This window comes from Ranitomeya variabilis, chromosome 2, assembly GCF_051348905.1.
Source record: "Ranitomeya variabilis isolate aRanVar5 chromosome 2, aRanVar5.hap1, whole genome shotgun sequence".
In the NCBI taxonomy this organism is placed as follows: domain Eukaryota; kingdom Metazoa; phylum Chordata; class Amphibia; order Anura; family Dendrobatidae; genus Ranitomeya; species Ranitomeya variabilis.
This window is the reverse complement of record NC_135233.1, coordinates 462,519,270-462,544,946: the sequence shown is the minus strand read 5'-3', so window position 1 is coordinate 462,544,946 and position 25,677 is coordinate 462,519,270. Positions and strand designations below refer to the sequence as shown.

Sequence of the window (25,677 nt, the reverse complement as noted above, 5' to 3'; positions counted from 1 at the left end):
TCTGCCACTCACCAGCCCTGCGCTGCAGCTTCAGCCTGTGGTTTGTCATTAGGTAACTCGTCACTTAAACAGCAGATTCCTGGGAATCCAGAGACGAGATTTATGATGCCTTCTGCAGAAAAGGGGACCGGCGATCCCCCAGTATTTTCCATAGAAAGATCTAATTAGCCACATGGTGCACAATGCATCAGGACTCCGGGCACCGCACCTCCTCTAGGGGATGCAGATATTGTGGGCATGAGAACGTGCACAGGCACATGAAATATTCGGGTCACTTACTTGCAGAACGAGCTCTGTTCACATGTCTTGAAGTTGCTCCTATCGACACTCAGGCCAGGAGTAAGACAGACCGAGAACACGAGAGCGAGCCCAAGGAGCCTAGAAGAGAGAGGAGGACGAGATCAGCCAGGAAATAATGACGGGGAAGTGATGCGAAGAAAGTAATCGGAAGGATCAGAATGGGGGATCGGTGAGGGGCTTACTCTTTATCACCCCCCCCAAGACTATCTTACGCTGGGACATCTCAGCCCTGAAATATGGCAAGATGCATCCAATGACACCCAATATGGCTGACCGGTATTTCCCGTGGCTAGAAGGAGTGTTTCTGACAACAATACAAACAGATCTTCCCCTATAAACCTATACGGCGATTACAAAAGTAAGAAAATAAATGTAACGTGCTGCCAAGACACACAGGAACAACATGCCAACACCGTCCGAGTATGGAAAGCGGATCTGTCATCACTCCTGACGCTTGTAATCAAATATTTTATTACCATTTCTTATAAATCTGCATTAGGTGGGTCCTCTGTTATTCCTCCTGGAAACGGACGCACCCTTAATAGTGATGCCCAGCTGTCAAAGTATTCAGAAACTTCCAGGAAGGATAACAGAGGAACAGGGGTTCCATCTCAGCTCTAAGAAAAGAAAGGGGAAGAAAAACTGACAAATCCTGGGAACACTGGAGATCAATTATTAACCATCCTGCATACAATTCATGCCCCCCATTGCAGAGACCCCACTGATCACTAAAACAGTCATCCCGAAGCAGAGGTTGAAGCCCCCAAATGATAGTAGACAGGTGGGTGGGAACCAGTAGCAGAGGGGCGTTGCGATCTAGCACCACCCAGGATGATTAGGCACAACCAGTAAAGTTCGGGACAATCCTTTTAAGGGACCAAAAAGTTATGGTTAAAAAACTTTTAAGTTAACCATTTGTGCCCCCACAAAGAAGCCAATGGAGTCAGAAAGTTGGAAAAGCCGAACATTTCCTCAAACTTCCCACCGTCACTGTATATCGGGCAGGTTAGAGATAAGGCGTGCGCTCGCTGAATGAGAGGACATGGGGCTTGTGTGCAGGCTGTTACCATGGAAACTCATGGGCCAGCACAGGAGCTGCGGACCCAGCCGGTGGAAATCTTGAGCTCGCTTCACTTTCCTCATTTTTCACTGCACTGGAGCGCACGATTCCTACACAATAAGTCTCTGAATCCCATTTACTGAAAAAATGTTTAATGGATAAAAGAAAAATGAGAAACACAGAAAGGAATCGCTGATCTGTAACTGGAAAAGTCATGAACAAAGACCTGCCGGCACGTTATGTACTATGGTAACATGCCACAGGGGAAGGGGAGGCCTAAAACTGAGGCACGACTGCTAAAAAGCTCTGCAGACACTGATACAGTAATATCCTACAGTACATGGCGGATGCTGGGGGCAGTGATCCATCACCGTCACACTGTATATTGCAGATGCTGGGGGCAGTGATCCAACACTATCACACAGTACATGGCGGATGCTGGGGGCAGTAATCCACCGCTATCACACAGTACATGGCGGATGCTGGGGGCAGTAATCCACCGCTATCACACAGTACATGGCGGATGCTGGGGGCAGTGATCCATCAGTATCACAGTATATGGTGGATGATGGGGGCAGTGATCCATCACCATCACACAGTATATGGCGGATGCTGGGGGCAGTGTTCCACCACCGTCACACAGTATATGGTGGATGCTGGGGGCAGTGATACACCACCATCACACAGTACATGGTGGATGATGGGGGCAGTGATCCATCAGTATCACACAGTATATGGTGGATGATGGGGGCAGTGATCCATCAGTATCACACAGTATATGGTGGATGATGGGGGCAGCGATCCATCAGTATCACACAGTATATGGTGGATGATGGGGGCAGCGATCCATCACACAATATATGGTGGATGATGGGGGCAGTGATCCATCACACAGTATATGGTGGATGATGGGGGCAGTGATCCATCAGTATCACACAGTATATGGTGGATGATGGGGCAGTGATCCATCACTATCACACAGTATATGGTGGATGATGGGGGCAGTGATCCATCAGTATCACAATATATGGTGGATGATGGGGGCAGTGATCCATCACACAGTATATGGTGGATGATGGGGGCAGTGATCCATCAGTATCACACAGTATATGGTGGATGATGGGGGCAGTGATCCATCACACAATATATGGTGGATGATGGGGGCAGTGATCCATTACACAGTATACGGTGGATGATGGGGGCAGTGATCCATCACTATCACACAGTATATGGTGGATGATGGGGCAGTGATCCATCACTATCACACAGTATATGGTGGATGATGGGGGCAGTGATCCATCACACAATATATGGTGGATGATGGGGGCAGTGATCCATCACTATCACACAGTATATGGTGGATGATGGGGCAGTGATCCATCAGTATCACACAGTATATGGTGGATGATGGGGGCAGTGATCCATCACACAATATATGGTGGATGATGGGGGCAGTGATCCATCAGTATCACACAGTATACGGTGGATGATGGGGGCAGTGATCCATCAGTATCACACAGTACACGGTGGATGATGGGGGCAGTGATCCATCAGTATCACACAGTACACGGTGGATGATGGGGGCAGTGATCCATCAGTATCACACAGTATACGGTGGATGATGGGGGCAGTGATCCATCACTATCACACAGTATATGGTGGATGATGGGGGCAGTGATCCATCAGTATCACACAGTATATGGTGGATGATGGGGGCAGTGATCCATCAGTATCACAGTATATGGTGGATGATGGGGGCAGTGATCCATCAGTATCACAGTATATGGTGGATGATGGGGGCAGTGATCCATCAGTATCACAGTATATGGTGGATGATGGGGGCAGTGATCCATCAGTATCACAGTATATGGTGGATGATGGGGGCAGTGATCCATCACTATCACACAATATATGGTGGATGATGGGGGCAGTGATCCATCACTATCACACAGTATATGGCAGATGCTGGGGGCAGTGATAGCACTCGTCTATGTGCTCGCAGTAATCCCCTGATGTTCCCCTGTGCAGGGTGTATAAAGTTTCCTACGGACAACTCCCTCGGCCGCCGCTGACCCGACTACCGCCAGGCCACATCATCCTGCCGCACACCTGTGTGGTGTAAGCTCGTACATCCGGCACACTCGCAGCGCCCCTGCCCTCCACCTCAGCCTCCATGCCAGGTACCGTGTGTGCACAGACATGTGCTACCTCCCACTGACGACGGCCCGCTCTCACCTCCGCGCCAGCGCCATCTTGGATCCGCTCTAACCTCCGACCCCTCGGTAGCCGGCTCTCTGACAGAGGCCACGCCCAACGCGCCAACGTCACCCAAAGATCTATAGCACAGGCGGAGACACGTCACCGCTTATCATTGGCCAGCGACAGCCAGGCGTGTGATGCCACGCCCACAGCAGACGCTGGCGATGACGTCACCACCCGGCAGTGTTTACAGCGAATGGGAAAAAGAAATCATATCATGTGACTGTGAAGCCAACGGGGGCGGGGAAAATGGAGACAAAGAGGGGAGGAGCTGACAAGCGGCGGGAGTGTGTTCAGTGTGGGGTCTGGGTCACATCCCTGCTGGCTGCTATTGTGTGTCCTGTACAGCTGCCACGTCCCTCACACTCATGTCATCACTAATGACTTATCGAGGTCACGGACAAAACTGTGCAGGAATTGCGCTCCAGAGGAATGGAGCGGGAAAAATACTAAGGAGGCATCCGTACGGGAGATAAAATACTGTGGGGGATCCGTACAGGAGATGAAATACTCCGGGGATCCGTACGGAAGATGAAATGCTCCGGGGGATCCGTACGGGAGATAAAATGCTCCGGGGGGGATCCGTACGGGAGATAAAATGCTCCGGGGGGGATCCGTACAGGAGATAAAATGCTCCGGGGGGGATCCGTACAGGAGATAAAATGCTCCGGGGATCCGTACGGGAGATAAAATACTGTGGGGGATCCATACAGGAGATGAAATACTCCAGGGGATCCGTACGGGAACTAAAATGCTCCGGGGGATCCGTACAGGAGATAAAATGCTCTGGGGGATCCGTACAGGAGATAAAATGCTCCGGGGGATCTGTACGGGAGATAAAATGCTCCGGGGGATCCGTACAGGAGATAAAATGCTCCGGGGGATCTGTACGGGAGATAAAATGCTCCGGGGGATCCGTACGGGAGATAAAATGCTCCGGGGGATCCGTACGGGAACTAAAATGCTCCGGGGGATCCGTACAGGAGATAAAATGCTCCGGGGGATCCGTACAGGAGATAAAATGCTCCGGGGGATCCGTACGGGAACTAAAATGCTCCGGGGGATCCGTACGGGAACTAAAATGCTCCGGGGGATCCGTACAGGAGATAAAATGCTCCGGGGGATCCGTACGGGAACTAAAATGCTCCGGGGGATCCGTACGGGAGATGAAATGCTCCGGGGGATCCGTACGGGAGATGAAATACTCCGGGGGATCCGTACGGGAGATAAAATGCTCTGGGGGCATCCATACGGGACATGAAATACTTCAGGGCATCCGTACGAGAAATGAAATACTCCAGGGGCATCCGTACGGAAGATAAAATACTCCGGGGGATCCGTATGGAAGAGAATATACTCTAGAGAGATCTGTATGGGAGATAAAATACTTTGGGGGATCTGTAGAGAGAGGCAGAGTCTCTCACAAGGAAAGATGGTCGGAGGTTTGTCAATGTGTGTACAACTTAACGCTAATAATTGTGGAACAATTTCCTAAAAATTCCTCAATGTAAAATTGTAAGGACTTTGACTATCCCACCATCTATACCAAGGGTGGGGAACCTTTTTCTGCCAAGGGTTATCTGGATATTTAAACCATCCTTTCGGGGGGCCATACAAATTGTGCACTAACTCCGGCCACAAAGTAAGTCTTGACGCCGGCCCTGGTGTAAGGACGTAATCTTTCATTGGATGTGCCTCGGTATTTAGTAGTGAATGCTGTGTGCGCAGAGCAAAAAGATATTAAAAGGCCGGTGGCCATCAAAAGGCATCTGCTGGCCCAAGCACTGTGGTCCCCAGGAATCTGCCCGAGGGCCAGAGAAAAGGCCATTGCGGGCCGTAAATTTGCCCATGGGCCTGAAGTTCCCCATCCCTGATCGATACCATAGCAATCATCAATATTTCATGTGTCCGTATGCAAAACAGCATCAATTCCTCTAGGTACTGGTACTTGCGTACAGGTTTTGAATTAACTCAGCAGGAGGTTGCTCCAAACATCTCGGAGAACCAACCACAGATCTTCTTGCTTCTTCTTTGCTTGTGCCAATCCTTCGGTCTCTTCATCTAATCGCAGACAGACTGGATGATGCCGAGATCAGAGCTCTGTGGGGCCTGATCATCATTTTCAGGATTCTTACTGATTGGTGGCAGTCACTTGTTGGGCTGCTTGCTGTCAATTTGATATCACATAAATATGGAACAAATTTGACAGTTTCATAGTTTGGGTTGTTCAGGACACGACAGTATTAATTATGTGTACTTTTTTGTATGTTTTTACTTAAAAAGTTGCACTTTTCGGTGTTTTTTGTGCTTTTGATTTTACAAATTTTATTGAACTTTTTTTTTTTTACTTCGTTCCACTTGACTTGAATATTTTACACTTACTGTTAAGCAATGACACAACATGTCTCACAGACCATTGTACCCCAAGGCCATGGCGATTATTGTGATCGTGGACTCTCAATAGGTTAATGGAAGAAGCTGTCTCTCTGTTAGCCATCGATGCTGCTGTCACGACTGACAGCGACATCTATGGGGCTAAATGTCCACAATCAGTGCTAAAACCAATTGTGGCCAATGCAGCGGGGTGTAAGCTATAGTATACAGATGTAACGTGCGGCATTATCGCCTGTCGTGGACACTACTGAAACCTCAGCACTGTAAAAAAGTGTCACTGAGGATTGAGGCCTCTAAAAAAAAATATGTAAAAAGTCATATCAGTAGTCGTTATACTGGTATTTATTTAGTTAATTTTTATATTATAAACTTAAGTGTTAAAACTGGCCAAAATTTCTTAATAACAACAAAAATATATATAAGTTTGGTGACCAAAAAATTCCAACTTAAAGGGAACCTGTCAGCAGGATTGTGCCCAGTAACCTACACACGGTGTCAGGTCAGCGCCGTTATACGGATTACAGTGATACCTGGTGATGAAATCCATCTTGTGGTTGTTGTGTAATCTTTATTTTCAGTTTTGAGTTAATGATAAGCTTGTGCTCTGGGGCGGGCTGTGGAGGTTCTTCATGTGGTGCTCTGATTAGCTATTCAAACTGATCTCTCAGTGACCTGCCCAGTTTTACATAATGATTATATATAAAGAAAAAAAAAGTGCAGGCGCGACCGCCGCCATTTTGAGACTTTTTTTTGTATGAATTTATTTATACCATCAAATAAAAGAATTAAATGCACATTATACATGCGATAATGCTGCAGATGATTTTTTTTCTCAATATATGTAATATTCATTATGTAAACTAGGGAACAGGTCAGTGAGGGATCAGATACCTGTCAGAGGCCATCAGTATGAATACTGAGCACCACATGAAGACCCCACAGGCCGCCCCAGAGCACGAGCATATCAAAACTGAAAATAAAGATTAAACAAGAACCACAAGACAGATTTCATCACCAGGTATCACTGTAATTAGTATAACGGCGCCGACCTGACACTGTCTGTAGGTTACTGTGCACAATCCTGCTGACGGACACTTTAAAGAGGTTGTCCCCTATAGTCAATGCCCTGCCTGCAGTTTGTTGAAAACAAACTGTGCTGTACTCACTGTTCCTGGGTCCACTGACTAGTCTCCGCTGCGGCTTTCAGTGTCTGGCATTAGCTGCGGTCACTTTGACAGCGCTGCAGACAATCAGTGAGCTTGGCGGCGCTGTCCACGTAGACTGAACGCTCCCTTTGCATGCTTTGCTGACACCGTGACGTCAGCGCCGACCCCAACGTCAGACACTAAGAGCAGCAGTGGAGACTCGCTGAGGGATCCGGGAATTCGAGTACAGTGCAATTTGTCTTTTTTTTTAACAAACTGCAGCCAGGGCAGAACAATGTCTAAAAAGGGACAACCCTGTTAATGCTTAGAGAGCGGAATGAATCCTCACCCCTCTGGGGTCGCTTACCTTCTGGGTTCACAATACAATCAGACAACTGGGCCCTGTTCACACTATGTGAGGGCTTCATCTGAATCGCCAAAAATTCAGACAGAACCCCTGAAGGAGCGATAGACTACAATGACATAAATATAATACAAGAGAACGGAGTAACAAAATCCCAAATCTCATGTTAAAAGTAGTATAAATTTTATTCAACCAATACTTACAACTCAAATAACAGTACAAAACAGGCACATAGCCAAAAATAAGGTGTGGAGGAAACTAATGGTATGCATGAGGAATAGGAGGGAACAATCAAAAATTAGCACCCTGGGTTGCTGAACAAACATGTGCTGATCGTATTATGGGTGTGTGCCACAATCACACAGTCCCACATGACTCCATACAGAGTCCATTGTACCATCAGGACTATTGTACTTAAAAATCCAGTATCTCAAACTCGTATGTGAAGGCACAATTGTTAATACAAGTGAATCAGCTTACCCATAATGGTGGATGGTTCCCTCCGGTTCCACAGGCGGCCCCCTGACGCACGTTTCGCGGTCTGCTTTCTCAAAAGGGGTATGTCTATTGGTCACTCATATGGGTTTAAATGGGGAAGAAACCGGAAGTGTATTTGGCATGTCGGCGCGTGCGCACTTGAGATCGGGCTCCTGTCTCCATAGCAGCCGTCATTGCCGTGTGCGCATAGGGCGGAAGTCCGCCTATTGACGTCATGTTTATATGCGCACACAGCTGTGTCAGATAGCCCCACAGGAGAGAGGAGAGGTATGGATCCGAAGCGCGCACGCGCACAGCCAGTGGCCATCTTGCCGAAGACCATACAAACCGCCATATTGCCAGGGAGATTTTTACAGAAGCGATATAAAGTAAAAACGCTATTATAAGGTAAGGTAATGAATTATACATAACAGCAGGTTACTATATCACACTATTGGACCACAATTAGTAAACAAATAATAAAAGAATCCCCCAGCTCATATACATAATCAGCGATCCTACTCTCATGACCGCAACAATAGTACTATCAACAAAATACGTGCCAAAATAACATGGTGTTACACTGTAGTATCTGATAGCGAAAGGGCAATACAGATTGTGCAAATAAGACGTATATCTAAAAAAGTATACAGCATACATGATTAATAAAACATTTTTCCCCCATGGTGCTTATCCGTATACTACAACAACTAAAGTGTACAGATGCAATATATGTGTAAGAAAGTGCAAAAGTGCATAATATATAAAACATTTTTTCTCTAAAGGCAAAAATACACATAACACAAATGATAGTACAATATTAAAATATTGAAAAGAGGTCCATTTCATCCATAGGAGACATGTAGGATGTCAATCTCTGTAGTCCGGCGGTTGAAGACAAGACTAAAGGCCCGATATCATTAACCCCATATAGTCAGGATAGCTAAAAAGAAAGAACAATAAACATTAAAAACAAATTAAAACCAAAGAGGGAGGAGAAATATACAGGGGAGGAGAAGTCATCAGAAGTCAAAAAATGAGGACGAAAAGTCCCCACCAATATCGCAAAAAAAAATAGTTAGAGGACCAAGGAAGTGGTGGAACATAGTGGGAAGCCCCCCATCTACCACCCATCACAAGAAAGGAACAAAACTAAGTTGTTCATTTAATCCTTTGGGGGATACAGTATCAAGGGTGACAATCCACCTACACTCACGTTGTGCAAGTAATTGTTTTAGATTGCCACCCCTGATACCCCCATGCCCCTGATACCCCCATGGACTCTATCAATCCCTCGTACTTTTAAACCGCTAGGATCGGATCCGTGATGTGTATAGAAATGCCTTGGTATGGTCTTGAGTGTAGACACGCCCAAAACCTCTTTTGAAGCCACTATATCCCGAACGTGTTCGCGCGTCCTAACTTTCAATTCCCTAGAAGTGAGACCGACATAAATGAGGGAGCAGGGACAAGTGGCATAATACACCACGTATGTTGAGTTGCAGGAAATATACTCCCTAATCTTATATTCCCTGCTCCCATCAGATGACTTGAAGGTCCCACTTCTAAGGATGTTAGGACACGCGACACAGGATCCACACGGGAAGCAGCCTACTCTAGGGTTAGTTCTAGTGAGGAAGGTGTTATGCCTGGCCACATAATGACTGGCGACCAAGTTATCCTTCAAATTCTTACCTCTACGTTGTACCATACAAGGGGAGGACGGCAGATGTTTTGCCAAGGCATTATCAGTGAGTAAAACAGACCAATGCTTGGTCATAATTTCACGGATCCGATCCCAGCGGCAATTAGCCGTAGAAACAAATCTGGTCACACTATCTCTTGAGGTGTCAACTTTCTTTAGTGATGGTAGCAGTAGGTCCTCCCTACGGGCCTGTTTGGCTCGTCTGTACCCAGCCCTAATGCACCGATTGCTGTACCCCCTGGCTCTAAACCTATTCATAAGGGTCATGGACTGTCCCTCGAAGCGGGCTTCTGTTGAGCAGATACGCCTATTCCTCAAGAACTGGCCAACTGGGATGGCCTTAATAGTTGAATAATTGTGTGCCGAGGAGGCATGCAGTAATGCATTAACTGCTGTCTCTTTGCGATAGAGATCTGTCTCAATAGATCCATCCTCGGCAACACAAATGGTAATATCCAAAAAATTAATCCGACTGTAATCATAAACATACGTAAATTTCAAATTAAAACAATTGGTGTTGAGGTACTGCATAAATTGGGTCAGGCTGGTCTCGTCACCGTTCCAGATCATAAGCACATCATCGATGTACCGAAACCAGCCCACCACTTGGTCCGCGGCATGTGCTCCGTCTCCCTGGAAGATGGTACGTTCCCAGTAGCCCAAAAATAAATTAGCATAAGACGGAGCACATGCCGCCCCCATGGCAGTACCCTGTATTTGTAAATAAAATTTATCTTTAAATACAAAAAAATTGTGCATCAAAACAAATTCCAACAATTCCAAAATAAATTCAGAAAAATGTCCATCCCAGTTGGCTGTCTCGAGGAAGAAGCGTGCCGCCAACAGACCATCACAGTGCCTGATTGAAGTGTACAATGATTCTATATCAATCGTAACCAGGAGCATGCCCGCCTCAAGTGACAGGCCATTGACCCTTGTAAGTACATCAGTAGTATCCCTGACATAGGAGGGGAGTGTTTCTACAAGTGGTTTGAGATAGAAATCAATAAACTTACACACATTATCACTCAACCCCCCCTATGCCAGAGACTATAGGTCTGCCAGGGGGGTTAACAGCATCTTTGTGCACTTTGGGCAATAGGTAGAAAGTAGCAATTTTTGGTGATTTAGGTAAAAGACCATCCAAAACTTTTTTGGGAATCAACCCTGACTCATATGCATATGATAAGATGGATTCCAACTCCCTGGTGAAGCCCTGTAAGGGATTACTCGTCAAGATCTGATATGTAGTTTTATTTCTCAGTTGACGGAACGCCTCTCTTTCGTATTTATCGGTAGGCCAGATGACCACATTCCCTCCCTTGTCCGCCGGTTTATATACCACTGAGTCCAGAGATTGTAGGTCCCTCAGGGCCTTCCTCTGTACACTTGTAAGATTGTCATTACATATGTATTTTGGTATTTTTTTAAGATCCTCTGTAACCAATCGACAAAAGATCTCTACCTGAGGGCAAAGGGACAAGGGAGGGAATGTGAGAGATCTGGGTACAACCGATGCAGGAAAATTACCTAAAGGTTCGGGTTCTTGTTCCCTCAATAGATCCTCCAGTGCATTTAACGCTTGACGTTCCACATCCTGTGGAACCGGAGGGAACCATCCACCATTATGGGTAAGCTGATTCACTTGTATTAACAATTGTGCCTTCACATACTAGTTTGAGATACTGGATTTTTAAGTACAATAGTCCTGATGGTACAATGGACTCTGTATGGAGTCATGTGGGACTGTGTGATTGTGGCACACACCCATAATACGATCAGCACATGTTTGTTCAGCAACCCAGGGTGCTAATTTTTGATTGTTCCCTCCTATTCCTCATGCATACCATTAGTTTCCTCCACACCTTATTTTTGGCTATGTGCCTGTTTTGTACTGTTATTTGAGTTGTAAGTATTGGTTGAATAAAATTTATACTACTTTTAACATGAGTTTTGGGATTTTGTTACTCCGTTCTCTTGTATTATATATGTGTGGGAGTTTCCTGAATGGTCCTTTAGATTTGGACAGCATTACTGGAGGGGATATACGACTGAACCCCTGGCCACAAAACTATTGTAGGTTTTTTGAGTTTTCTGTTGAAAATAATTTTTCTGTGCTTTTCACAGCGTCAAACTCTAAACAAATGGATTTTCGTACCCGGGACCAGACATGGCTTTCCCGGTTGCAAGAGGTGTTTAAAGAGGACTCTGGTGGTATTTTAACACTAGACGGAGGAGACTCAGGGGAGAGGATTAGTCGTTTAAAGTCGCTCTTAATACAGGAGGACGAGGCTGTGGTGGAACAGGGCCTCTTTGGGTCAGTATCTGGCCCGTAATCTAATACCCAGGGGTTTGCGCATCCAAATCTTCCCGTCATTTGTAATTGAAGATGAGGTCTTTAAAGGGAAGTGGGAGGAGCTGGCCACCCAATGTTCTAGAGGTTTCATAGAACTGTTAATGGGATTGGATGAAACCAAATTGAATGATACTGAGAAAGAGATTGATACTCTACAGATATTAATCAAAGAAGACTTGACACCAGAAGCCCTGGTGAAACTCAATGGTGATCTAGATAAGGATTTCACTAAATGGGAGCAAGAAATAGGTGCAGTCAAGACTAAAAAACTACAAAGGGATAACACTGATTATCAAGACAATAAAGTCTATCGGTGGAGAAATCATTCTAAAAAGGCACGCCCTCCATCACAACCTAGGTCCGGTTCCATTACATCCCTGACCTCGGTTGAAGAATCGAGTGCTGCATCTGATCAATCAAGATCCACTGATAGAGCAACAAATAGAAAAATTCAACCTGGAAGAGCAGCAAAAGGACGATACAATCATAAAAGAAAATTTACATCTTCAATGCAATATGATTGTAAAGTGAAAAATACCAATTTGGAGGTAATCAATCTATCCTCCCATGCTCTTTCTAAAACACAGATTGAATTGTTAAAACTGGGTCTGAATTTTGTACCTTGCAATAATTTTGATTTCTTCACAGTCTTAAAAGATGTACATCTCTTTTGTCGTAAGCTGATACTTAAGAAATTATATAGCAAGAGAGAGCCGGACCTAGGCCCACTTACGGATGTGGAACGTCAAGCGTTAAATGCACTGGAGGATCTATTGAGGGAACAAGAACCCGAACCTTTAGGTAATTTTCCTGCATCGGTTGTACCCAGATCTCTCACATTCCCTCCCTTGTCCCTTTGCCCTCAGGTAGAGATCTTTTGTCGATTGGTTACAGAGGATCTTAAAAAAATACCAAAATACATATGTAATGACAATCTTACAAGTGTACAGAGGAAGGCCCTGAGGGACCTACAATCTCTGAACTCAGTGGTATATAAACCGGCGGACAAGGGAGAGAATGTGGTCATCTGGCCTACCGATAAATACGAAAGAGAGGCGTTCCGTCAACTGAGAAATAAAACTACATATCAGATCTTGACGAGTAATCCCTTACAGGGCTTCACCAGGGAGTTGGAATCCATCTTATCATATGCATATGAGTCAGGGTTGATTCCCAAATAAGTTTTGGATGGTCTTTTACCTAAATCACCAAAAATTGCTACTTTCTACCTATTGCCCAAAGTGCACAAAGATGCTGTTAACCCCCCTGGCAGACCTATAGTCTCTGGCATAGGGGGGTTGAGTGATAATGTGTGTAAGTTTATTGATTTCTATCTCAAACCACTTGTAGAAACACTCCCCTCCTATGTCAGGGATACTGCTGATGTACTTACAAGGGTCAATGGCCTGTCTCTTGAGGCGGGCATGCTCCTGGTTATGATTGATATAGAATCATTGTACACTTCAATCAGGCACTGTGATGGTTTGTTGGCGGCACGCTTCTTCCTCGAGACAGCCAACTGGGATGGACATTTTTCTGAATTTATTTTGGAATTGTTGGAATTTGTTTTGATGCACAATTTTTTTGTATTTAAAGATAAATTTTATTTACAAATACAGGGTACTGCCATGGGGGCAGCATGTGCTCCGTCTTATGCTAATTTATTTTTGGGCTACTGGGAACGTACCATCTTCCAGGGAGACGGAGCACATGCCGCGGACCAAGTGGTGGGCTGGTTTCGGTACATCGATGATGTGCTTATGATCTGGAACGGTGACGAGACCAGCCTGACCCAATTTATGCAGTACCTCAACACCAATTGTTTTAATTTGAAATTTACGTATGTTTATGATTACAGTCGGATTAATTTTTTGGATATTACCATTTGTGTTGCCGAGGATGGATCTATTGAGACAGATCTCTATCGCAAAGAGACAGCAGTTAATGCATTACTGCATGCCTCCTCGGCACACAATTATTCAACTATTAAGGCCATCCCAGTTGGCCAGTTCTTGAGGAATAGGCGTATCTGCTCAACAGAAGCCCGCTTCGAGGGACAGTCCATGACCCTTATGAATAGGTTTAGAGCCAGGGGGTACAGCAATCGGTGCATTAGGGCTGGGTACAGACGAGCCAAACAGGCCCGTAGGGAGGACCTACTGCTACCATCACTAAAGAAAGTTGACACCTCAAGAGATAGTGTGACCAGATTTGTTTCTACGGCTAATTGCCGCTGGGATCGGATCCGTGAAATTATGACCAAGCATTGGTCTGTTTTACTCACTGATAATGCCTTGGCAAAACATCTGCCGTCCTCCCCTTGTATGGTACAACGTAGAGGTAAGAATTTGAAGGATAACTTGGTCGCCAGTCATTATGTGGCCAGGCATAACACCTTCCTCACTAGAACTAACCCTAGAGTAGGCTGCTTCCCGTGTGGATCCTGTGTCGCGTGTCCTAACATCCTTAGAAGTGGGACCTTCAAGTCATCTGATGGGAGCAGGGAATATAAGATTAGGGAGTATATTTCCTGCAACTCAACATACGTGGTGTATTATGCCACTTGTCCCTGCTCCCTCATTTATGTCGGTCTCACTTCTAGGGAATTGAAAGTTAGGACGCGCGAACACGTTCGGGATATAGTGGCTTCAAAAGAGGTTTTGGACGTGTCTACACTCAAGACCATACCAAGGCATTTCTATACACATCACGGATCCGATCCTAGCGGTTTAAAAGTACGAGGGATTGATAGAGTCCATGGGGGTATCAGGGGCATGGGGGTATCAGGGGTGGCAATCTAAAACAATTACTTGCACAACGTGAGTGTAGGTGGATTGTCACCCTTGATACTGTATCCCCCAAAGGATTAAATGAACAACTTAGTTTTGTTCCTTTCTTGTGATGGGTGGTAGGTGGGGGGCTTCCCACTATGTTCCACCACTTCCTTGGTCCTCTATTTTTTTTGCGATATTGGTGGGGACTTTTCGTCCTCATTTTTTGACTTCTGATGACTTCTCCTCCTCCCCTGTATATTTCTCCTCCCTCTTTGGTTTTAATTTGTTTTTAATGTTTATTGTTCTTTCTTTTTAGCTATCCTGACTATATGGGGTTAATGATATCGGGCCTTTAGTCTTGTCTTCAACCGCCGGACTACAGAGATTGACATCCTACATGTCTCCTATGGATGAAATGGACCTCTTTTCAATATTTTAATATTGTACTATCATTTGTGTTATGTGTATTTTTGCCTTTAGAGAAAAAATGTTTTATATATTATGCACTTTTGCACTTTCTTACACATATATTGCATCTGTACACTTTAGTTGTTGTAGTATACGGATAAGCACCATGGGGGAAAAATGTTTTATTAATCATGTATGCTGTATACTTTTTTAGATATACGTCTTATTTGCACAATCTGTATTGCCCTTTCGCTATCAGATACTACAGTGTAACACCATGTTATTTTGGCACGTATTTTGTTGATAGTACTATTGTTGCGGTCATGAGAGTAGGATCGCTGATTATGTATATGAGCTGGGGGATTCTTTTATTATTTGTTTACTAATTGTGGTCCAATAGTGTGATATAGTAACCTGCTGTTATGTATAATTCATTACCTTACCTTATAATAGCGTTTTTACTTTATATCGCTTCTGTAAAAATCTCCCTGGCAATATGGCGGTTTGTATGGTCTTCGGCAAGATGGCCACTGGCTGTGCGCGTGCGCGCTTCGGATCCATACCTCTCCTCTCTCCTGTGGGGCTATCTGACACAGCTGTGTGCGCATATAAACATGACGTCAATAGGCGGACTTCCGCCCTATGCGCACACGGCAATGACGGCTGCTATGGAGACAGGAGCCCGATCTCAAGTGCGCACGCGCCGACATGCCAAATACACTTCCGGTTTCTTCCCCATTTAAACCCATATGAGTGACCAATAGACATACCCCTTTTGAGAAAGCAGACCGCGAAACGTGCGTCAGGGGGCCGCCTGTGGAACCGGAGGGAACCATCCACCATTATGGGTAAGCTGATTCACTTGTATTAACAATTGTGCCTTCACATACGAGTTTGAGATACTGGATTTTTAAGTACAATAGTCCTGATGGTACAATGGACTCTGTATGGAGTCATGTGGGACTGTGTGATTGTGGCACACACCCATAATACGATCAGCACATGTTTGTTCAGCAACCCAGGGTGCTAATTTTTGATTGTTCCCTCCTATTCCTCATGCATACCATTAGTTTCCTCCACACCTTATTTTTGGCTATGTGCCTGTTTTGTACTGTTATTTGAGTTGTAAGTATTGGTTGAATAAAATTTATACTACTTTTAACATGAGTTTTGGGATTTTGTTACTCCGTTCTCTTGTATTATATATGTGTGGGAGTTTCCTGAATGGTCCTTTAGATTTGGACAGCATTACTGGAGGGGATATACGACTGAACCCCTGGCCACAAAACTATTGTAGGTTTTTTGAGTTTTCTGTTGAATACAATGACATAAATGCAGTTCAACAGACTCCATTTGTATCAGTGCGCTCCATCACGGGTTCTGTCTTAATTTTTGGGGATTCAGAGTAAAGGCCCCGTCTCACATAGCGAGATCGCTAGCGAGATCGCTGCTGAGTCACTAGTTTTGTGACGCAACAGCGACCTCAGTAGCGATCTCGCTATGTGTGACACGTACCAGCGACCAGGCCCCTGCTGTGAGATCGCTGGTCGTGTCGGAATGGCCTGGACCTTTTTTTGGTCGTTGAGGTCCCGCTGACATCGCTGAATCGGTGTGTGTGACACCGATCCAGCGATGTCTTCACTGGTAACCAGGGTAAACATCGGGTTACTAAGCGCAGGGCCGCGCTTAGTAACCCGATGTTTACACCCTGGTTACCAGCGTAAATGTAAAAAAAAAAAACAGTACATACTCACCATCTGATGTCCGTCAGGTCCCTTGCCGTCTGCTTCCTGCTCTGACTGACTCCCGGCCGGAAAGTGAGAGCGCAGCACAGCAGTGACGTCACCGCTGCGCTCTGCTCTCACTGTACGGCGGCTCAGTCAGAGCAGGAAGCAGACGGCAAGGGACCTGACGGACATCAGATGGTGAGTATGTACGGTTTGTTTTTTTTGGTAACCAGGGTAAACATCGGGTTACTAAGCGCGGCCCTGCGCTTAGTAACCCGATGTTTACCCTGGTTACCCGGGTGCTGCAGGAGGACTTCGGCATCGTTGAAGACAGTTTCAACGATGCCGAAGTCGTTCCCCTGATCGTTGGTCGCTGGAGAGAGCTGTCTGTGTGACAGCTCCCCAGCGACCACACAGCGACTTACCAACGATCACGGCCAGGTCGTATCACTGGTCGTGATCGTTGGTAAATCGCTATGTGAGACGGGGCCTTAAACCCTCAGACGCATTGCATAAATGCAGTGTGAACATGGTCTAAGACAACCTTCTGTTGTCTGTAGTAGGTGCAGTGCCTTAGGTTGTCAGATAGCTATATACCCAATATGTAAGGGGATGTGTCATCAAAAGTGACTTATTGTTTAAATCATGTTTTTGTATTTTTTTTTAGAAAATTTTGGCAATTTTTTTCCATATAACAATATACATAAAAAATAGAAATCTTGCATTTTCACACTGGTCACTGGTCAACTCCCTGTTGTTTCAGGAAATCCACATGTTCATTAGCCACAATAGTCAGACTCTATCTTTTGTATTAAAGCATCTAATAAGCGTGTACAAAGGTCATTGTGAAAGAAGGTGAGCTGTGACATTGCCTATTGTGATTGGTGGATCCTGTGTTATCAGCTGTGTATAGAGGTGTTACCTATCATTGTAATCCTGCCTCTGCTGATAACGAGCCTGTAGAAAATGAAGTGGGGAGGGACCCCCTACAGATCAGCTGTTTCGGTGCCGGCCTGGAAGTTCTCAGTTGTAGATCTGCGCAACACAGTTCCATAAAGTGCACCGTGGACATAGCCGGGTATGATATTGATTCAAATAGGGGCGGATTTGCCGTACCCGGTTGTGGCCATTTAACAGTTGACAGATCAGTGCAGCTCCACAACTGAGATCTACCAGGCCGACACCAGAAACAGCTGATCAGTAGGGGTCCCCACCGATCAGATATTTATGTCCTATCCTAAGGATAGTCCATCTATGTAAAAGTGCTTAACCACCCCTTTAAATGCTGCAATAGTCCTATAAATGCAGATCCGAAACACTACAGGCAAGGAATTTATTCAAAGCATATGTCTCCGATGGACAATTCACCTTAACTTAACAGACAGCTGTCAATGTGTCCCGTCACATCTGGAACCTGCCAGACAGAAGCCCGAGGCGATCGATATTACGGTGTAAAACGCTGTGTACAATGCCCATGTATTTGGCAGGGTCTCCTTCTCGAGTAAAGTCTCTACTGAATATCCCTTTGGACGCCTGAAACACAAACCTCTGTGGGAATGGGCCGTTTTCCCGAACAAAGTCCCAGACGCTGAGAAGGAGCAGGCGAACCTCGTAGGGTGCAAGAAGGGAGAACATCTCGTGCATGTTTGCAAGTGCAGGAGGCAGCAACTGTCCTTCACCCATGCTAGACACTAACTCCGAGGAGGCCATCAGGTGCCAGGGCGAGTCAGCAGTGGACGACTCACGTGATGCCTCCCAATATGCCAAAAGTGTAGCCAGAAGACCTCTAAGCAGGACTGAACAATAGCAGAGGGCAGGACAACCCTGAGCAACCAGATGGAGGAGCTGGAACAGTAATGGGTTTTGACGGAAGCACATGTAGATCAGCAAGTCTCTTTGTACTGTGGTTCGCGCGTGCTCCTCGGGAGGCCACGACAACTCGCTGTTTGTCACGTCAGGACAAGCACATTCTGCTATCGTTACCGCCAGCGTCTTGGCTGCCTCAGGGTCCAGTGTAATCAGCTCACCCCCATCCTCTTCTCCATTCTTAGCGCAGCAGGAGCATAAGAGAGAAAGCAAGCTTTGAGTATTTTCTGTACATTCTACTTGGCCACTTTGTCTAGGTTTTTCTTCCGGTTTTAACCCTGCGCCAATGACTCCTGCATGAAAGACGGACCACACGCTCCCCGAGAAGTCTACGGTGGAGCCCAGATGGCTGTTATTCTCCAAGAGAGAGGCAGACGGTCCTTCTAGTTTCGGAGCGGTTTGTTTCGAACTGTGCCCTCCGAAGAGCCCTACGTTTCCCTGATGCAGAGCTCCTTCTACTAGCTGGTGTAATACGGCTTTTTTACCGGAGTGAGAGACTTTACAGAGCTGTAAGAGGAGTCGAGAAGCGCTGCTTACTCCAGCGCTACTGCGAATATGCATGGAATGGAACAGGAGGTAAGAAGCTGAGCGAATAAGAAGATAGAGCTGGGCGGGAGGCAGAGATGGAGGCAAAGGGCAGCAGCATAACAGCACGCAGGCAGCTTCACACACCGCAGGACTGCTATGCAAAAGGAGCTGACCAAAATCAGATAAGTACTCTGAAAGCGCCACTCCGACCTCCCTACCCATGCCGCCTTCTTCAGTCTGAACGATTAGTGCCAGGTTTTGCAAGAGCTGAAGCGTTCGCTTATCGCTCAGGGCACCAGCATGGACCTGAGCCAGGCAACGTGTTACTGCAGCTTGAGCTAGCCCTTGCATTGAGGACGAGAGCACAGCATGAAGTTGGACCGCTAGACCCAACTCCTCAGAACTGTGGGCCAGGGTGAGTAACAGGCAAAGAGCCTCCGGGGCACAAGGCGTGTTACTATATATGCAGAGGAGACCCAGGAGTTGATGAAGCCACAGATGGCGTTTCCTTTCCAAGCGAAGCATTTCGGCACACAGCTCTGTCAAATGTACCCTCATTGCATCTAAGAAAGGCACAGCTTTTGGCGGAGCATCAGACGCTGCCCTTCCACCGGTTCTTCCATAGACTTGCTTCTGAAGACTGAGCAGTAGAAGCCTAACAATACGATCACAAGCGTCCCTCACAGAATCATGGACTGCAAGCCCTGGCGTTGTAATAACAGAGGCCGGCATTGCTGTATCCAGAAGAAAGCGCAGCAGTCGTGGGGCACCTGTGGATGTCTGACAAGCCAGGTGGATACATAAATTTAGCATATTGTCCAGTTCCTCTCGTGGAAGCGTAGAACAATGCTGCTGCAGCTGCCCAAGCGTGGAGGGCTTCAAGGAGTCGACCAGATCTTGGCATACAGTACCCAACAAAGACGGCGAGAGGGCTGCGAGTTGTAGGAGATAAGGCAATGTCGCCCTCTGTTGCTTGTTCCCAGGACGTAAGCTTTCATGAAACATCCTGAGAATCTCCTGACGGATGCTATGTCCATGACGTGAGCTTAGATGGCCCAGAATGCCAACCACAGACCCTAACTTTGGTACCCGTTTATCAGGAGTTTCAGAGGCCATGCTGTGCGCACAGAAATCCTTCAGACCACACGACAGCACTCTACTAATTATGGTGCTTGGAAAGGAATTACCAATGTGAGCTACCACCCAGTCAAAGTGCGGAGAATGTTGTACAGAGTTGTCCAACAAAGCATCTACACAAGCATCTGGGCAGGTGTCAATCATAGTAGACAGACAAAGGGTGTAGATATCCATAAGCACGCGGGTAGCCCCACAGGACATCCACAGTTGCAGCAGTTCATTCAGACTTGTAGAGTGCGGCATGCCCTGTCTGTTGGCATGTTTGCTGCTTAACTGTCCCATAAGCTCAATAGACCAGGCAGAAATTAGAGGTGCCCATGCCCGGGGATTCAGCTTTATAAACTCCTCTAAGACCTTCTGTACTTCCAGAGTTACTTCATCCAGACCTGGAGTAGATGGTGGTGGTGGTCCTCTCCTTTGGGAGGATGATGACTGAGGAAGGCAGTCTTGAGAGTCTCTCTCATGTAGGAATGACGAGACACTGTCATGAAAAACTGATCGCAGGTGTTCTAGCACAGCATGCCTGGCAGGAGGGAGGCAGCGTAACAGCAGCAGAGAGCATCTGGCGTGGTCACGGGGGCTGAGTTTCTGCCCTTGCTGGGGGTCAGAGCCACTTAAGAAGGATTTGATCTGAAGGGAAAGTTCCTGTGGACTGTATAGAAAGAAAAACAAAAGTGATTTAGAAAATTGCTCTGGTAATAAGACAAGCAGTTACTGTAGGAGGTATTCTAATGGTGCACTAAAATAATTATTATTATATTCGCCTATCAGACATTTATTGAAATATCCACAGGATGAGCCAGACATGTCTTATAGGTGTGTGTCCCCGACCTATGATGGGAACATTTTTGCTTATTCACCTACATATCTAAACACACTGAATAAAGAGATCTATACACATTTTCTTGTTGGAGCCACAAGATTGCATCTCCGTCAACCAAAACGCGTACCTATCAGATCAATGCACAAGTACAGTGTCACTCTCTCCAATTGTTTGGTGATGAGTATCATCTCTTAAAAAGGTTTAGCAAGACTAGAAAAAAAAAAAGAATTAACCACCCATTACTCTTCTGATAAATCTCGAGTGGATCCAGAGCCTGTGCTCCCTGGCAGTCTTTGTTTGCTATGCTGCCCAACTACCCACATGACCGCCGCAGTGACATCGCCAAAGACAATGCTTGGCTGCAGCAATTACGTGGGTGGTCGGACGCGTCCTTTGTTGCAGCACTGTAATAAAAAACTAGCAGGGAACACACTAATGAATACCAGAAGATTTAACAGGCAACTAAGGAGTCTAATTATTCTTTTGGGCATCCCTAATAGTGATGAGCGAGCATGCTCAGATAAGGTGTTATCCGAGCATGCTCGAGTGCTAATAATGCTTCTTCGGAGTGCTCGAATACTATACTCAAATTGCTGCAGCTGCATGTCTCGCGGCTGTTCGATAGCCGCAACAAATGCAGGGATTTCTTGTTTGTTAGGCAATCCCTACATGAGCATAGTATTTGAGCATGCCGAAAATGCTCTATTAGGACTCGAGCATGCTCACATAACACCTTATCTGAGCACGCTTGCTCAAAACTAATCCCTACCCCACTTTGGCCCCAATTTTATTTGATCTCAGAACAACACTTCAAAGTGGTTGTCTGGTCTTTGACAAAGTCACTCTATGCAACTGCAGTCTTCTGCATCTTCACAGTATGCACACTGTACACAATCAGTATTCTCTGGTGTCTGCAGCGAGAGTGGGAGGTCACGAGACCGTATGTATGTGCTATACATTTTTCAGGCCACATTCCGACTAGACGTATCCGGCCTCGCTCGATGCCAGTGATTAGAGCAAGCCCGTGCACGACTAGTGGGAATGTGGCAGGAAGTATGTATCACGTGATCTCCCGCTCTGGCCGCAGATACTGGAGAATCCTGATAGAGTACGGTGTGCGTGCTGTGAAGATCACAAGACTGCAGTCACAAAGAGTGACTGCAACCTTTTGGCAAAATACTGGGCAACCCTTTTGAATTTACAGTATTTCTGGATGTTTATTTCAATTCAGAAATGGGTTGTCATTCCACTTGCTATTTTAAGGCTATCTGTTCCCTCATGTAAAGAGAGACGGTCCACTTTCCTTTCAGATATTTCCACCTCAATTGGAGAATTGAGCAAACAAATCACAATACACTGAGCCCTGAGATCATGCGTGAGGTTTCCCATGGTTTCTGATGGACTCATGAGAGTAACAAGCAAAGTATTAAATTCATTGCGTTCCGTGGCTCGGATGATCGGAGATCAATAAGCAGCCGTACCTGAGCTGGGGAGCGACCCCCTGCGGCTGTGAAGAAATCATGAGGACAATAATCTCAGAAATAAGCTGTGTCCTGTACAACCATCGCCTGTGGAAACATAAAGAACAGAGATAGAATGGATTATTAAAATGTTCAGTCCATTTCATTACATTGTGTTCTTTTCTATTCACTTTACCAAATAATATAAAGGAAAAAAAATCCAATGCTGATTGAAACCCAATTACAAAAATGAATTTTAGCCCGATATATATGCATTTAAGTAAAAAAAAAAAGTTCCCTGAAGTGGCCAGCCCTTTTAAAGAGAATTAGTCCCAGGTTTTTGCTATATAATCTGAGAGAAGCATTATGTAGAGGCAGAGACCCTGATTCCAGTGATATGTCACTTACTGGGCTGCTTCCTGTCATTTTGATACAATCCCTGTTCTCTCTTCTGCAGATGTAGCAGAGCTCTGACTGCTGAGCCCAGTATAAGCCTGTCCGTACCACCAATTGGCAGCTTTCTGTCAATGCATGAGATTACACAGAAAGCAACCAATTAGTGGTGGGGGTTATACAGAGCTCATGAATATGGAGGACTACCTGTCAGCAGGGTTACTAGTCCTCTAGGGATAATCTCCTGCTGATAAAACTGTGATTTTTATGAAAACTACAGCAAGCAGTCCAGTAAGTGACACATTGCTAGAATCAGGGTCTCTGCCTCTACATTATGCTGTTCTCATACTAGTGGCAAAAAACCTGCTGACAGATTCCCTTTAAAGTCATCCTAACCTGGAGATTATGTGACCAATCTAACATGTTGTATTTTAACGGAGATCACATACGTCTCAGGGCTCTGGCCGCAGCTTAGACCCTTCTCTCCATTCAGATGTGAATGTGTACGACACGGCCAGGAGGAATAGCAGCCGTGCAAGCACCGCCACCTCAGGTTTGCACTCAGACATCAGATATTTTTTAAGCCATCTCATCTACTGGGTTCTAATAATAATGGCTCCCCTGGAGGGTTAAAGGGGTATTCCCATCTTCAAATCCTATCATAATGTGTAGTAGGTGGAATAATAATAATATTAGCAACTACCTCCAATTAGAAATATAGTATAGTTCTTCTGATTAGCTGTGTCACTTGCCCCATGTTTAAGGCATTGCTGTAGCTTAGGTATCCATGGCTACGACCGTTCATATTACATTGTGACAGTTGTTAGTGGTTGTAACCATGGATACCTAAGCTACGGCAATGCCCTGCACATGGGGTAAGTGACATAGCAAATCAGAAAAACTATTCTACATTTCCAACAGGAGGTGTTTGCTAATATTATTATTATTACACCTGCTACATGTTGGGACAGGATCTTGGAGATGGGAATACCCCGCTATGCAACATAACAGAATGCGTAGTCTTGCTGTAATAAAACTACAACTCCCAGCATGCTCTGACAGCTTGCAGGATGTACTGGGAGTTGTACTTTAACACCAGCAGGGTACAGACCCCTTGAATCCTTAGATTTCCCCCCGAGATAAGCAGCCAGCAGCCCCTACTGTGCTTTTTATCTCACACATAGGAGAAGCTGCATCTTCCTGATACACCACGGTAGCAACACACAGCAAGAACTTGCCTCTTTGCATACGCTGGAGAACCACAAGTCTCAGGATGTCAACAGTAATTCACATCCCCCACCCTCTCACCTGACACACGTACCCGCCCGGACTACTGTGCGCTGGACGCTTGTACGGGACTGAAAGTTCCGGCCATTGGCGATGACGTACTTCCGGCGATCGGCCATCTTGGTTGAGGGCAAGCTTCTACTTCCTGTTTTCCTCCTGCCAGTTATGGACATGAATTTGGGGGAAACTAGTGAGGAAAACTGGAGCTACACAGGGGCAGAGGGAGAAGGTATGGGCAGAGCTGATGCTGATAGCAACCAACTAAAAAAAATTTTTTATTTTTTTTTACCTCTATTTGCACCTTGGAAGCTGAAGTTTTGTCCTGTGCAGGCATGAGAATATTATATTATTGCAGACATAACATTGCTTTCAGTTTAAAACTTGTTGGGTGTAAAAGATGAAAATATTGGTGCCAAGACGAAATGAACTCTTCCGTCTCTTTAAAAAAGTGCATTTAAATATTTTTTTTAGGTAAAGCGGAGTATTTAGTGGTGAGAGAGAGTTTGCTGCAGACGCGTCCAGGACTCTGAACATTGGGTCTATTTTGTGTGTTTTATTGGGGTGTTTTGCATTTGTAGGGAGAGATTTTGTGCACAAGATACGCGGCCCGTCTGGGAGGTTGTTGTGCTGCACTGCGGCATTTGGGGGGGGGGGATTTTGTGCAGTCCTGATGTAGAAGTTGATTGGTATTATTGGGGGTGAGATGGGGGCTGCATGGTGGTCTCTGTTTGATGGTAGAAAAGTAGTCACCATAGAAAACGGTCATTTCTTACTGAAAAATGTAGGTAAAATGGAGGCTGAAGCCGAGATAAGTGTAAGGTCAGGCACTGGGGCAAAAGTAATTTGTACAATTATACATATGTTTATGGCCAAAAGTATTCACACTGACACAGATTTTATTTCTTAGATGTTTTTAGTTAGATGTTTCATTGACAAATACATGACGTTTATGCACAAACTCAATATTTCTAGTGATTACCCTTATTTTTCAAGACTTCTGCCCTTCTTTCTCCCCCTGACAACTGGATATGGGCTTCTGGGCCAAATCCTGACTGATGACCCATTCTTGTCTAATCAGCACTTGGAGTTTATCACGATTTCTGTGTCCTTCGTCTACACGCTTTTTGAGGATCAACCACAGATTCTCAATTGGATTGAGATTCGGGGAGTTTCCTGGTCATTGGCCCAAAATGTCAATATTTTGTTCACCGAGG

The 25,677-nt window shown here is 45.6% G+C and overlaps 2 protein-coding genes across 7 annotated transcripts in view; both read right to left on the bottom strand.

The window, feature by feature from the left end:
- GANAB (glucosidase II alpha subunit) overlaps window positions 1-3,731 on the bottom strand; it is a 28,479-nt gene extending 24,748 nt beyond the window's left edge. For 2 of the 4 annotated variants that reach the window (XM_077287513.1, XM_077287514.1), the window contains exons 1-2: window positions 3,596-3,731; window positions 280-378 (exon numbers count right to left, since the gene is read on the bottom strand). In XM_077287513.1, coding sequence (XP_077143628.1) covers window positions 280-378; window positions 3,596-3,612 — 116 coding nt within the window. In that variant the 5' untranslated portion in view covers window positions 3,613-3,731. The other 2 variants (XM_077287512.1, XM_077287511.1) reach the window with 2 other exon arrangements.
- Window positions 3,732-18,288: 14,557 nt separating this feature from the next.
- On the bottom strand, window positions 18,289-24,616 carry INTS5 (integrator complex subunit 5). 3 transcript variants are annotated; one of them, XM_077287507.1, is made up of 3 exons: window positions 24,498-24,616; window positions 22,805-22,891; window positions 18,289-21,152 (listed from the first exon to the last, which is right to left on the bottom strand). In XM_077287507.1, the coding sequence occupies exons 2-3, from the start codon at window positions 22,843-22,845 to the stop codon at window positions 18,371-18,373; spliced, it is 2,823 nt and encodes a 940-aa protein (XP_077143622.1). In that variant the 5' UTR covers window positions 22,846-22,891; window positions 24,498-24,616; the 3' UTR covers window positions 18,289-18,370. The 3 variants fall into 3 exon arrangements, with proteins under 3 accessions (XP_077143622.1, XP_077143621.1, XP_077143623.1); XM_077287506.1 differs by having other exon boundaries at window positions 24,485-24,614; XM_077287508.1 differs by having other exon boundaries at window positions 24,415-24,502.
- Between the last annotated feature and the right edge of the window lie 1,061 nt (window positions 24,617-25,677).

Excerpts from the sequence above, each read along its gene's own strand:
- INTS5 (XM_077287506.1), bottom strand. The coding sequence starts at position 24,582 with ATGGCCGATCGCCGGAAGTACGTCATCGCCAATGGCCGGAACTTTCAG. Across the intron at positions 22,892-24,484 it reads CGGGCGGGTACGTGTGTCAG|GCGATGGTTGTACAGGACAC; the intron begins GTGAGAGGGTGG and ends ATGTTTCCACAG. Across the intron at positions 21,153-22,804 it reads GGGGTCGCTCCCCAGCTCAG|TCCACAGGAACTTTCCCTTC; the intron begins GTACGGCTGCTT and ends CTTTCTATACAG.